At 31.2% G+C, this 15,271-nt stretch overlaps 1 protein-coding gene and 1 long non-coding RNA gene across 5 annotated transcripts in view; both read left to right on the top strand.

Annotated features, from left to right (window-relative positions):
- LOC105670194 (aminopeptidase N-like) overlaps positions 1 to 14,040 on the top strand; it is a 59,298-nt gene extending 45,258 nt beyond the window's left edge. For 2 of the 4 annotated variants that reach the window (XM_067347405.1, XM_067347404.1), the window contains exons 9-12: positions 8,104 to 8,288; positions 8,434 to 8,754; positions 8,840 to 8,906; positions 13,670 to 14,040. In XM_067347405.1, coding sequence (XP_067203506.1) covers positions 8,104 to 8,288; positions 8,434 to 8,754; positions 8,840 to 8,906; positions 13,670 to 13,792 — 696 coding nt within the window. In that variant the 3' untranslated portion in view covers positions 13,793 to 14,040. Of the gene's footprint in view, positions 1 to 2,273; positions 3,426 to 8,103; positions 8,289 to 8,433; positions 8,755 to 8,839; positions 8,907 to 13,669 lie in introns of those variants that run through there. The other 2 variants (XM_067347406.1, XM_067347407.1) reach the window with 2 other exon arrangements.
- LOC136997106 (uncharacterized) lies at positions 3,635 to 4,572 on the top strand. The gene is made up of 3 exons (XR_010887938.1): positions 3,635 to 3,914; positions 4,039 to 4,241; positions 4,317 to 4,572. It is a non-coding gene; the product is annotated as an uncharacterized lncRNA (long non-coding RNA).
- Positions 14,041 to 15,271: the final 1,231 nt, after the last annotated feature.

The raw sequence follows: 15,271 nt of genomic DNA, 5'->3' as shown, positions 1-15,271 counted from the left end.
ATGCTCCATATTATCTATATTCATATCAAAATATCTTTCTAAGAAATTGACATTATTTTGTATACTTTTTTTACAATAAATGTATATGATATATGCCATATTTTTTATTTCTAAAGCATGAAATATAAAGATATTTTTATTTTTTTGTGTCTATTATTTGTAAAATAATCTTGATAAAAGAAACAACATTAATTTTGCGACTTGCAATAATCTGTTTCATTATATGCTTCTTTTAAATACTTACAATTGGCCTTATTTTATGTGATTAACTTGGTATTTAAAATACGTATCAAAATCGAAAATGTATTTGTATTACAGTAGAAACAAAACATTCTTGTCTTACAACAGAGAGAAACGACAAAATATAATATTGTCTAAAGTACAGTCTAATAAAAACTGTTAAAATTGAACATTTTATAAAACCACTGTGATTCATGAAAAATCAGAACTATTATTTAAAAAATATAAACATATTTCGACTGTGTGTTTTAAACTGCAGCACACATTCAAAATTCACAGAATAAAATTATTTCTGCAAAGTTGTGTATAATGTCAGTGGAAAAGTGATTTATTTGTTATTACATATACATGATATTTTACCATTCCTCTCTGGTGTAAGACTACAATGTTTTTTTTCTACCGAACTAGAAATTAATTTTATATTTTGATGTGTATTTTAGATACTAAGGTAAACGCATAAAATAAGGCTAATTGTAAGTATTTAAAAGAAGTATATATTGAAACAGATTATTGCAAGTTACAAAATTAATATTTTTTTTATCAAAATTTTTTTACAAGTGATACATACAAGAAACTAAAAATACCTTTATGTTTCATGCTTTATAAATAAGTTATATGACATATACATTTATTATAAAAATATATACAATATACAAAATAATATTAACTTTTTACATAGATACTTTGATGTGAATATACATAATATGGAGCACATAATATACATAATATAAACACATGAAGCACATAAATAAAAGTATTTTACAGAAATTAGAATATGAATGTATGTAACTAAATAATATAATAGCGTTTTCGATTATACAGGATTTGAACGACCCAAGATTAGTTAATGACGTCATTGCAACCTCTCCACCAATGAAAGACTTGCATTTATAGTAAAATAGTGATTGATCAATCCTAGATCGTTCAAACCCCGTTTATTCGAAAACGCTATAAATGTTTGCAAAAATGTTGCAAAATTTATGTATAATACATACACTTTTTTATCCTTCAGAGTGCCTTCAACCCATTTTTTTCAACCGGGTTTCGTAGCACATAACACAAACACACACACACACACGCACAACTAACACGCATAACTAACCTAAAAGATTCTGTATATGACAGATAGCACTGAAAACTGTATAGCTCCTCTATCCCAAAATCGCGGAACTAATCTATAGCTCTTTTTTACCATTTTCTTTTATATTGCACGCATGCTTTGCATAATCTGGAAAAGTATGGCATTTTGAAAATAAGTCTCTAAGCTCTATTTTTTTGGTTTTCCATTATTGTTTTATACGCTCTTCTTCGGCACACACCTTTGTTTTGCAGATTGAAGCAGTATAATTTTGATATAAAAGATATAATTCTTTGAGGTAACATTGTCGATAAATTTTCAAAAATTTTTTTTATTTTTTGGTTTAAATTTCACTATCCACCGAAAGATTAGCATGTGCACTTTACTTACACCAAAGGATTTGTAATTCTATCAAAGCAATAAAAAATGCCATACTTTCCAGAAAATTAGAAGTTCGGTCGGTAACAATATGACTTTAGCATCCTCTTAACATGCAGAATAAAATATCATCATTAAAAGAGAAATAAAGTTTAAACCTTCTTCTTCTTTGATGATGATATTTCATTCTTATTGGTAATTTTGTCCACAAGTTTGAATTGTTGGTTAAAGTTAATCGACGTTGTAAGCGTTCAAAGAAGCATTTATGATGTCACTGCTATGTCATACTGCTTACAAACGCTTATTTCATTGAGGTGGGGTTTCATCGAGATTACAGTGTTACCAGTGTAAGTGTTATTAATGTTTTAACAAAAATTTATTATATGAAACAAAAAAAAAAGATATAATTAATGGTGTAACCGCCAACGCATACAATTAATTTAGGAAAAACAGAATAATTGTTTCTAATAATTCGAAGATAGACTGTTCTCACTCGAATCAATCTTCTCACCGCTCAATAGTTTTTTTTTTACTTCTCTCAATAACACTTTCTTCCAATTTTGACTTTTCTTTTTAGGAGTTTCTAGGCATACTTATCTCTGTTCTCGGAGAAAGCTTGTTATTATTCTACGAAAAAGCTTAATTATTATCTATTCTCTATCATCAAATAGTATGACCATCCATTTGATCAATAAATATCAGGAAATATGACCTATATTACCGGCACCAAATATAATCAGGTGGCCTTCTTACAGTTTTGGCCTTCTTGACATATAAATTTGTTCGAAAAAAAATGTGTTAGATTCATAATTAAAATAAAAAGAAACAAAAATACAAATAATTCTTATACATAACATATTTAACTATATCAATTGAAATTAACAAAATAAACATAATCTCTTATATACTAACGCATAAGTTTAAGAACAAAAAAGACACCTATAAATTATTTTTAATACCTATAAATACATTATTTTTAATATCTATAAACTAAAAATCCGTGTCTGTATCTAAAGGTGAGATTCGTAGGTTAGAATCGTTAATAGTTTTTGCGTAAGATTATAATCGGAAATGTCTGTCATCACATAGCAATTTTTATTGAAAGTCTTCTTAATTTGATAGCCTTATATATTTGAACACCAATTTTATAACACCCACTTTAATTTTACAAAATTTTAACTAAAACTAAATCTCCTCCCACACGGAACAAAAACCTCTAATGGATATCGACTAGATGTCCATCATGGAGATTCGAAACCTCTATTAGATGTCCATGTAATCTCTTATAGATGTCTACTAGACATCCACAGTTCCGCATTACATACCTCCATTCGACATCCATTAGATATATTCATAGATATCATATGAAGCCATTGAAATATATACCATACTGGAACGAGCACGCCTTTGTTCTCGACCGGTCAGATGGAGATAGCTGTTCGGACCCGGATCTCTCTATCTAACTAACAGTTTTGGTCACGTGTTCACAGCTACTATTAGTAAGGCACTAGATATGTAGGTATTCTCATCCGCCATTTTGGTTCCTATTAGATGGAGAATTATAGCGTATACAGGGTGACACTTAAAGACTGCCCACTAAGTACATAGCGTTATTCCTTGCCAAAAAATGAGTCGAAAAAAGTCCTGAATCATTTTTAATAATTGACGTGTTACACATGTACGCTATACTATACTATATACGCTATAATTCTCCATCTAGTAGGAACCAAAATGGCGGATGAGAATACTAAGGCACTAGATATGTAGGTATTCTCATCCGCCATTTTGGTTCCTACTAGATGGAGAATTATAGCGTATATAGTATAGTATAGCGTACATGTGTAACACGTCAATTATTAAAAATGATTCAGGACTTTTTTCGACTCATTTTTTGGCAAGGAATAACCACAGACTTCTATATATTACTAGACTGCTAACTTCCCAAATTTCGCTTATGTGCTATGGCCCCAAAAAGCATGTGTTAAAGTGTCTCATTGTGCACATGCGCAGAAGCAAAAAGATATATATAGTCAATATATTCTCCATAATACGGTTCTTCTAACCTATAATTCTAATCTTTTTACATGAGAAAAGTGATCCGCGATACGTGATAAAAACGTCATAAAAAGAAGTCAACAATGCCATTTAAATGTGCTGTTTTAAATTGCAAAAGCACAGCAGCATACAGAAAGAAAAATGACAAAATCTCTTTCTTTAAGTAAGTATTATTTAATAAAAATATGTGGTAGAATTATATTGTCGTGACACTGCTGTTTTTTGATCATTAAAAGAAATTCTAAATATATTTAGTATCAATGTTAATAAATTGTTAAATAATTTAGATTTCCTATAAGTATACCTTATTTATTGGAACAATGGATAATAGCAATTAATAGAACAAATTGGATACCAACATCATCAAGCCGTATTTGCCAATTTCATTTTACTGATAGTGATTTTGCAAATACATCAAAAGTGAGAAGATTAAAAGCAGATATTATACCCACTCAAAATTTATATGATCAAAGTTCTGATAAAGATTCAAGTAAGTATATCAACAATTGCACATATAAAAATCAGAAAATTATTTAATATATGAATTTTATTTTGATTTATCTAGATTCAAATGAATGTAATAGCGAGAATTTGGATGTCCAAACTTTAAGTGAAACAGATATTACTGCACAATATGATACTGCTGATACAACATACAATACGATACAGCTAGGTACAAAAATAATAAATTATAATATATATTATATAAAAATCAGAAAATTATTTAATATATGAATTTTATTTTGATTTATTTTGTAATAATTTTATATTTTTATATGTAATTAATTAAAATAATATAAAAATAAAATATAAATGTAAAATGTGTGTATTTTTTATTTATCCTTAAAATATTTTATATACATATATCAATCATTTTATAATATCATTTAATAAAAATATTAAAAATAATATATTTTATATACAAAAACATTAAACATTAAAAATAATATTTCTTATATACAATTTTAGTGTTATACATTAGTATTTTTATATAAAATGTTTTGCATACTACACATTTTATAAAGCTTGATTCATTTAAATTAACTTAGCTTAATAATATTATTTAATAATATTATTATTTTTTTAATAGATTTCTGTTTTTTGGACGAGATATTAGTTAATTGTATTATGTATGTGTGTTTATATGTGAATGTGTAGCATGTAGGGACATACATCACAAAGCGCATGCGCAGAAAGGAATACTTTATGTATCGTTTCGTACATAAGAAATGAAGACGCCTTATACATAAGGAGTTAGCAGTCTAGTAATATATAGAAGTCTGTGGGAATAACGCTATGTACTTAGTGGGCAGTCTTTAAGTGTCACCCTGTATACGCTATAATTCTCCATCTAATAGGAACCAAAATGGCGGATGAGAATACCTACATATCTAGTGCCTTAAGAATACATATCTAGTGCCTTACTATTAGTCGAGAGTAGACGAGATAGAAAGAGAAATCCGGTACCGAGTCACTGCCTTGTCTGACCGTTTTGTCGAATGGAGGGGGTAGCCTGTGCTCGTTCCAGTATGGTATATAGTTCAATGTATGGAACAATCATAAATGTTCCATAGATATTTCATAGAGCTTTGATGGATTGTAATTTCAATTCGTCATTAATAAAATTATTTGGAAGTAAAGTCACAAATGTGATTGCGAGATAGTCTTGTTTATATAGGTGTTAACAGAATGTCACCATGTTCTCGACTGTGAGACAGTCAGGCCGGCGTCACATAGAACCCGTAATCCGTAATCCGCACCGAAAGTCCGCAAAAGTTACTAGGGATTGCGTCCGTAACGTTACGTGTGTTTTATCTCCTTGTGTCCCATGGAGCCGTAATTCCATGAAATTTCCGTAAAAGTTACTAAAAGTTACTAGTTATTACTAGTAATGCTTTTTTTAATTTTATTTATTTAACTAAATTTGACGATTTAATTAAAATTTTTGTTAAAATTATAATATATTCTGTAGTTTTCTTATGAATAAAATACAAATAAACAATTATAATTTGTTAAATAAAAAATAGTAATACCGTTACGTGTGTATTTACGGCTCCATGGGACACAAGGAGAAAAAACATACGTAACGTTACGGACGCAATCCCTAGTAACTTTTGCGGACTTCCGGTGCGGATTACGGATTACGGGTTCTATGTGACGCCAGCCTCAGTATAATAATTTTGATAATAAGATATTTTAAATAAGAAAAATTTTTTAATAAGTTGTAAACAAGCTTTCTTAAAAATTTTTAGATGCTGTAAATATAAATTAAAAAGTTTTCTTATTGTTAATTTTTCTATAAATTCGTAGATATATATACAGTAAATTTGAAAAATGTAACGATAAAAGTAACTGTTAAATTCGTTACTCGTTACCGAAAAATGTAACAAAGTTACTTTTTTCGTTACAAAAAAAATTTGTAACGCCATTATCGTTACAGTTACCGAAAAAAAGTAATTGTAACGGTAACGGCGTTACAAGTAACGCGTTACTTCCCAACCCTGTTAATATCTAGACGTTTATTCGTCTATTTATGTAACAAATATCGAATCTACACTTAATATGACAAATTCTATGACAATTTTGTTCCATTCCTTATGCATATGTTTATGCGACTATGCAAGTTTGTCTGGATAGGCCCTAATTCTTACAATTAATACAACCGTATATAGAATATTAAATTAACTGTTAAATTAGTTACTAGTTACCATAAATGTGTAACTAAATTAAGTTACAGTTATAGATGAAGAAAAAGGAACGAAGTTAAGTTATAGTTACCGAAAAAAAAAACTAACTGTAACTTCGTTACAAGTAACGAGTTACTTCCCAACCCTGACATATAGCCAATAAAATTGCCGTTTTTCCATGAAAACTGCAAGTTGATTATACATTTCTCGGACCGATTTCCAACATCGTAGACATAGACCTTTACATAAGGAGCGGCAGCTACTTTTTAGCCCCAAGCGGCAAATACATAAATCCGCGTCTGCTCGGGATACTATACTCTGTCCAGCGAGAGGGTAGTTTCGGATCGGACGACAACTCATCGTTCGGCGATGAGGAGGTTGCCCCACATCAGCGTTATCAATTCTCGTTCTGGGTTTCCACGCACCCAAGACAAGAATTGGTAACGCTGCCTCACACAGAACGCTCAGAAAACCCCACCACTCCACAGAACTGTATTACTCGTGCAGCTTATCAATGCCAACGCTCCCTCCACTTTGCCCGCTATACTTCTCCTATGCGCAGACCGAAACTACTCTCTCGCTGGACAGAGTATAGTTATATCACAGTATACCATATAATATACCTATAAAGTATACCTATAAAGTATGTACTGCTGATATTGCCTGAAAAGCCGTGGTGCAAAATCACGGTGCAGACATATCATATTTTCTCTCTCGGCATAGAAGCATTGAGCGATATGCATATATACACAACAACAACACAATCGCATAACGACAGATGCTTCCATAATGAGAAAGAGAAAAAGATATATTTTTCCTCTCTTTCATGTCCACACTCTCATTCATTGTTGGGAAATAAAATCAACAATATATATTTTATAGATACATGCAAATTACGAACACATGAAATAGTTGATGCTCATAGCACGTAAGCTTTTAAAGCGAATGCACTTTAAATAAAAATAAGTTTAAATAAATGTAGCATATACACGTATATTTTTCATAAATAACAATAAAAAAATTTAAAGTTTCCCATACAGCACAGAACATTGCAATTACATTGCAGCAATGTTACAATCTTGCAAGTTGCAATGTAATATTGTTGAGACATTATTGCAACCTGTAATTGTAATATTTCATGAGAATGTGACAGCAACATTCCAATAACATTGCAATATTCGGTAATCACTAGTTCGTTCGTTTACCGCTATGCGACGCGCGTTGCAAAATCTATCTCGTATTTAAGTTTTAGTCATGATGATTATATGAAACTTGCAAAGAGTGGCTAGTAAGATTAAAGACATAGTAATTATTTTTATCAGTTTAATTTTTCTGATACGACCTCAACACAGGGAATTCAGATATTGAACTGATTGTTCAAAAATTGGACAGATAAATGTCCGAATAAATAAAAATATATGCAACATTATTCTAAGATTGCAATAACAATGCATTATTGCAAATTCATTACATTGCAATATTACTGTAATATTTCGTTACAATCTTCCTAAAAGCGGACATTTTAACGTTGCTGCAATCCCACAGCAATGATGCAACAACATTTTGCAGTGAATTTGCAATATTGCAACATTGCGATGAAAGATTGATGCAATGTGTATGCAATCTTTGTGTGCTGTATGGGTTATATTATTTAACAATTTTTAGATCAAAGTGAAAAAAATATTGGGTGATCTTCTGCAAAATATAGGATACAATGAAAAACTTGTCGAAAGCGATCTTACTAAATATTTAAGAGAAGAAGCTATAAGATGGGCATGTATTTTTAATGTTCCTTTGTGCAGACTAACAGTCACTTCCAATTTAGATCGTCATCATTCTGTACAAAACAGGTAAGTTGTATTTGGAAACAATTACGATGTTTGTATACACAAACTATGTGGCATTATTGCGTTATACTAGGTAAATTATTTTACTACTATAATTTAAAATTTGATAAATTTTTATATAAAATATTTATTTTTTTTGGTAACGCAGAAAAAAAAATTATTCTTCTAACGCATGGAAAGAATGGATGTATTGTACTGGTTTGATAGAAGGAAAATCTTCTATTTGGAACGATATATTGATTGAATGGGAGAATACACTTAATAATAGATTTTTAGAATACTTGACTTGCAGCAAAGATTCTGTTATTATCACCAATTATTTAACACAAACAAGACAGAATAAATTTGTTGCTAAAATACAACACGCTAAACGTGCTAATATATTTCTTCTTATTATTGCGAGGCATGCAAGGAACAAAATAATATTGGATTTTATATTGCAAAATTTTTTTAAATTTAATTTAATAGAGTAATGACATTTTTTAAATACATTTATACTTGTACATTTATTAGTATTTATCATGTATATTAAATTTATTACGTTGTTTTTATAGGCAAGAGAAAATTTCTACAATAATTGTTATGATTACGAATGTGGAGGACGTACTTCAATTGAAAAAGGTATTTTTTAAATTTAAATAACACTTTTATTTCTTCTTGATAATATGCTTTTATTTGTATCTGATTTGTCATGTATGACATATTTAATTCGAATAACGCTTCCCATACAGCACCAAAAGATTGCAGAAACATTACATAAACCTTACATTGAAACATTGTAACATTGCATGGAAGTTGCGAAATGTTTCTGCAATGTAACTGCAAGCTTACGGCAACGTTAAAATGTCCGCCCTTGGAAATATTACAATGTAAGACTACAGTAATGTTACAGTGCAATCTATTTGTAATATTGAAACGCCTTACTACAAATATGCAGAATACTTCAGATTTTAATAGATAAACTTTAAAAAATATATAAAGACTTTCAAAAGAGATAAGAAAAAACTCGTTGCAATTGTGTAAGTTCACAATCTTTTTGCATCCAAAACTTGGATATGCGCGTCACCGGTATATATATGTATGTATATACGTATGTATGTATGTATGTATGTAAAACACTAACAAGGGGAACACCAGAGATTGTCCTCTCTGATTTGGCTGACTTTTATATATATGAAAGTTCAGTTCTCCCACTAATTTATGGTAAAGTAATGCGACCCATCTCTCAAGCATTCGCGAGAAAAACGCGTTTAAAGATTTTCGAAATTGTAATGTACCAACCGGTGAGAGTAAGTTGGCAAGCAGCGGCGTGACGTAGTGAGCAAGGCGTCTGACTGGAACGCTGCATATTGTTGGTTCAAATCTTACTTTACATTTTTTTTTTATTTGTATTGCAGTGCATTATTGCATGTGTTTAACTTTTAATATTTTATCATAAAACTTAATGCTTTTAGTTGTAACATTTTAATTGTTATATTTTAATTACAGTATTTAAAAAGTGTTCATTTAATATGCTGTAAATATTATGTTATTAACCCTTAATCCCGACTCATGGGTCGTTTTCGACCCAAGCAAAATTTCAAAGTGCTGTAATTTTTGAAAACGGGTACGGAACGCGCCATACCTAAAAAAAGTTATGCCCCCCGAGGACCCGCCTACGGAATAGCAGCGCGCCAGTCCCCCTCAGGTCGTCACAGTGAGCATAACAATCTCACCGCGGACGCAAACGACCCATGAGTCGGGATTACGTTGCCCAAATTAGCAGATAAATTTTTTTTTACTTTTTGTTTTTATGCGTTTAATATCATCAAAAAATCGTAAAAAAAAAGGTCTGCATACGCAAAAAAAAATTGAAAAAATTTTTTTATGTAGTTTTTTGAAAAAATGGCATCGAGAACGTCAGAAGAAGTTCTGAATATTCTGCGGCCTTGGAAAAATGTCCTGTATTTTAGATCTGACGACTCATATATACGATATATATATATATATATATATATATATATATATATATCGTATATCATATATATATATATATATATATATATATATATATATATATATATGATATACGCATTTCATGCTGTATATCTTGTTATCACAATTAAACGTATCAGCACACACTAAAACATTGTTCTGTTATTAATTTTTACCCACTTTACAACAAATTTATTCATTAAAATTATTTTTACACGCGATTTTAGTCATTTTTACACGCAATTTTAGTACCCAAATTTTCGCCATTTTGAGGTTCAAAAATTAAACTTTTTTTTTTAATACAATTTTTTGTACTATTTTTTTTATGAAAGGTGTTTCTCCTACCTTTAATTTCTTTTTTATTTTTGTCGATATCTTCATTTGGCTTAAAGTTATGATTTTTTAAGTGAACAAGTGATATTTCCTTACGTACCTCTATTTCTTAATAACAAACTATATAAAAAAATAATTTTTATCGAAATATTATGATTGGGACTTTAAGTTGAAGGTTGAAAGAAGCTCCATGAATTTTTTCAGATTTTTTAAAGTGTTTTTACTGATCCAAATAACGCAAAGACGCAAACGACCCATGAGTCGGGATTAAAGGTGCCGAAAAGAACAGTCGGGATTAAGGGTTAAAATTTATTGTAATTGTAGGTTGTGTTGTGCAATTGAAATTTTATAATACAATTGAAAAAGAAAGGAAAAGAGATGACAATAAGAAAATTGAATCTTTTATTATGTTTTGCAATTAATATAAATAAAAATTAACAGTTATGGAATAAGAGAATCAAAGGCCGCAGCAGGATCTTGATTGCCAAACAAAAATTATTTTTTTATTTTCCTTCTTTAATCAGGAATGAAAATTAAACGTTTCGATCGGCATTTCCGATCATCTTCAGTATAAATCTAATTCCGCGTGCTGGGATTCATTGGTGAGACATGAATTATCATTAGTACAAATTGGTCACCGGTAACATTATGAGGCTGTGCAAAGATTATATACGTTAAATTTATACTGAAGATGATCGGAAATGCCGATCGAAACGTTTAATTTTCATTCCTGATTAAAGAAAGGAAATAAAAAAATAATTTTTGTTTGGCAATCAAGATCCTGCTGCGGTCTTTGATCCTCTTATTCCATAACTGTTAATTTTACGCTGGGCCTAGATTGATTCTATTAATTAAATAAAAATTAATTATATAAATAAAAATCTTGAATTGTAAAACAGAATAAAAAATTCAATTTTCTTATTGTCATCCCTTTTCCTTTCTTTTTCAATTGTATTATAAAATTTCAATTGCACAACACAACCTACAATTACAATAAATTTTAATAACATAATATTTACAGCATATTAAATGAACACTTTTTGAATACTGTAATTAAAATATAACAATTAAAATGTTACAACTAAAAGCATTAAGTTTTATGATAAAATATTAAAAATTAAACACATGCAATAATGCACTGCAATACAAATAAAAAAAAAAATGTAAAATAAGATTTTAACCAACGATATGCAGCGTTCCAGTCAGACGCCTTGCTCACTACGCCACGCCGCTGCTTGCCAACTTACTCTCACCGGTTGGTACATTACAATTTCGAAAATCTTTAAACGCGTTTTTCTCGCGAATGCTTGAGAGGTGGGTCGTATTACTTTACCATGAATCAGTGGGAGAACTGAAATTTCATATATATACCGGGTGTTTCAGACCACCCGTCCCACTCTTTTAAAACGTAGGGATGTGCTTGTACAAAAAAATGGCTCAGACAAAATTTGCATGATTTCGAGGGATCTATCTGATGGTGACCTTGACTTTGACCTCGCAGTTGTTTTTCAAGGTTATTTGAAGGTCAGAGTATGCAGTTGCATGTTGCAAACTACATATTTTTTCTTGAAAGCAACTATGTGTTTTCTTTATACCAATTGATTCGCCTCATTATTTTACGCATAAAAGTATTAAGGTAAAATTCCCAAAAATTGAATGTTTTACAAGATATTTTGTATTTTATGTCAAAATACTGTAATTTACAAGCCTCATAACTCGAAAAGTACTTAATGAAAAATAACTTCATTATAGTGTTTTGAAAAGCTCTTGACACCAGCTATTAGATTTTGGAATCAAAAATAGGGATTTCCATTTTAAAAAATAACTCTGACCTTTATATGACCTTGAAAATTAACTGCGAGGTCAAAGTCAAGGTCACCATCAGATAGATCCCTCGAAATCATGCAAATTTCGTCTGAGCCATTTTTTTGTACAAGCACATCCCTACGTTTTAAAAGGGTGGGACGGGTGGTCTGAAACACCCGGTATATAAGTCAACCAAATTGGAGAGGACAATCTCTGATGTTTCCCTTGTTAGTCTAATGTAATTAAATAATAAAAATTAAATAATCAGATAATTAAATTTAAATAATTTATATTATAAAATTTTATTTATATGGAAATTTGACTCTACATCCTAAGTCAGCGCTCGGAATTAGTTGCACATTTCGGGCCGATTTCCGAGACGACGCCTACTGTTTCCCCACCACCGCCCGGCCGCTGGCGGCCGAGCCGCCGATAGCTCTGGCTCAGGAGCGTTTTATATTAAAAATAGGCTGGATTGTTTAGGCATCTTTCAAGAAATCGTAACATTTTCTTCACTACATAAATAATGTTTATTTTTATTAATACATAATATATATATATTTAATTATTAATGAAAATAAACATTATTTATGTAACAAAGAAAATATTACTATTTTCTGAGAGGTACCTCAACAACCCAGCCTATTTCTTATATAAAACGCTCCTGCGCCAGAGCTATCGGCGGCTCGGCCGCCAGCGGCCGGGCGGTAGTGGGGGAACAGAAGGCGTCGTCTCGGAAATCGGCCCGAAATGTGCAACTAATTCCGAGCGCTGTCCTAAGTAATACAATAAAAGGACAATTTTTATTCATTCAGACATTTATCTGTCCGATTTCTAAACAATCAGTTTAATATCTGAATTCCCTGTGTTGAGGTCGTATCAGAAAAATTAAACTGATAAAAATAATTACTATGTCTTTAATCTTACTAGCCACTCTTTGCAAGTTTTATATAATCATTATGACTAAAACTTTTGAGATAGATTGAGAGATAGATTGTGCAACGCGCGTCGCATAGCGATAAACGAACGAATTAGCAATTACCGAATATTGCTTTTTGGAATGTTGCTGTCACGTTTTCATGAAATATTACAATTACATGTTCCAATAATGTCTCAACAATATTACATTGCAACTTGCAAGATTGTAACATTGCTGCAATGTAATTGCAATGTTCTGTGCTGTATGGGTTAATACAGCAAATTGTGATCTCTTAATCTGTAGTGCGAGAAAAATTTGCATTTAATAATATTGTCAAAATAATTTGTTTTAGATAAATTCTTTTGTGACAAATAATTTTACGAAGTTAATAAATGCGACTGACAAAAAAATAAGAAAACGAAAAATGGAACACCAAAAACAAGTCACAAGATACGGGTCTCTTATATTGGGATAGATTATTTTTTAAATATGACGAATTTATAAGTTTGGTCATATTGATCATATTTGTTCATTGATTATTCATTTTAATAAGTTTGATTGTTTTTCCGAAATTTCATGCGCACTAGTTACTTATGTATTTCTCGTTTTCAATACGCGTGTTACTTTTCCTCTCTTTTTTTCAGTTGAGGCTATCTGTATATTCTATTTCTGTAATTCTTGTTTCATTTTAGAAATCAAATAAAGACCATTTATATTGTAATTCTAATTATTATTAATTACTTATCACTCCACTCTAACACTATTAAAATCAAAGACTCATATTTGAGCTAAAATACTTTTTCTTAATAATTTTATTTATTATGTAGGCACGTATGCTCTCTTTACATACATTACCGTTCTCGACGCAGTAGGTTAAACTCTTTCCGTAACGCGTCATTTTTTTCCGACTCCAATACTGCAACATTCAAGCGTTCTTCCCGCATCCACGCATCCTCGTCAACTTTCTCCTCTCCGTCACCATCGCCATCCTCCTCAGGCAAATGCACATCGACGAGATCCGCCGCACGCGCCTCTCTTTTTCGTCGCTCATCGATCTTCCATTCGCCAGAATCGCGTTCATTTTATCGCTGAATAAGCTCAGCTTTCGTCCCTCCGGTAGCTAGTCCTCTCTCACGAAGGGCCTCTTTCAGTTCGACAACCGTAAATTCACTTCCTGGGCAAGACGTCATATTCGTTCTCGCTCAGTGTCTTTCTTAATTAAAAATTAAACTGTCGCGTCATTCGCACTCACACGGAACTTGATACTTGTTCACAGAACTCGATATCCGACGTACATGAACGTTTTCTCACTGAAAACCGCTATCTGCCTGCATTCGTACACTCCGCGTCTCCGACAGTTCGCGCCGAAAAATTGAAAAAGGCTTACCTCACTCAACGAAATTTATAGAGCTGGGCGCAATGTCCATATCCTGATCCAAATCCCATTTCTGATAAAGACTGTAGGCACGTGTAAAGCGCGCTTGAATATGGGCGAGGTTGAATATGAACCAGCCATATACATATACGTATATACAGGGTTTTTGAAAAGTCCGGAAACGGTCGAATATCTCATAAACAATGCATTTTGGAAAAAAATATTTTAGATAAAAGTTATAAGATTTAAAAAGACGCATTCAATGGCAGTATAGGCTTGATCATAGGTGGCGTTGTCAAGGTCAGGTGAAGGTCAACTTTGTTTTTTCAAATAAAACTCCCTATTTTTTATTGCACATTCTTGTAGCTTATTTCGAGAGCTTTTTAAAACATTATAATAAAGTTATTTTTCATTAAGTACTTTCCGAGTTATAAGCCTTGAAAGTTACAGTAGAGTGAGCATATATTGTGAGTGAGCTATTTTTCGAAGCAAACCATTCATCCACCCACTTCTGAATTTCTTCATAACTGGAGAAGTGTGTGTCTTCGAGCGCGTGTTGCATCGATCGGAAAAGGTGAT

The sequence above is a fragment of the Linepithema humile genome, chromosome 1, assembly GCF_040581485.1.
Source record: "Linepithema humile isolate Giens D197 chromosome 1, Lhum_UNIL_v1.0, whole genome shotgun sequence".
Lineage (NCBI taxonomy): Eukaryota > Metazoa > Arthropoda > Insecta > Hymenoptera > Formicidae > Linepithema > Linepithema humile.
This window is presented reverse-complemented; position numbering and strand designations above follow the sequence as displayed.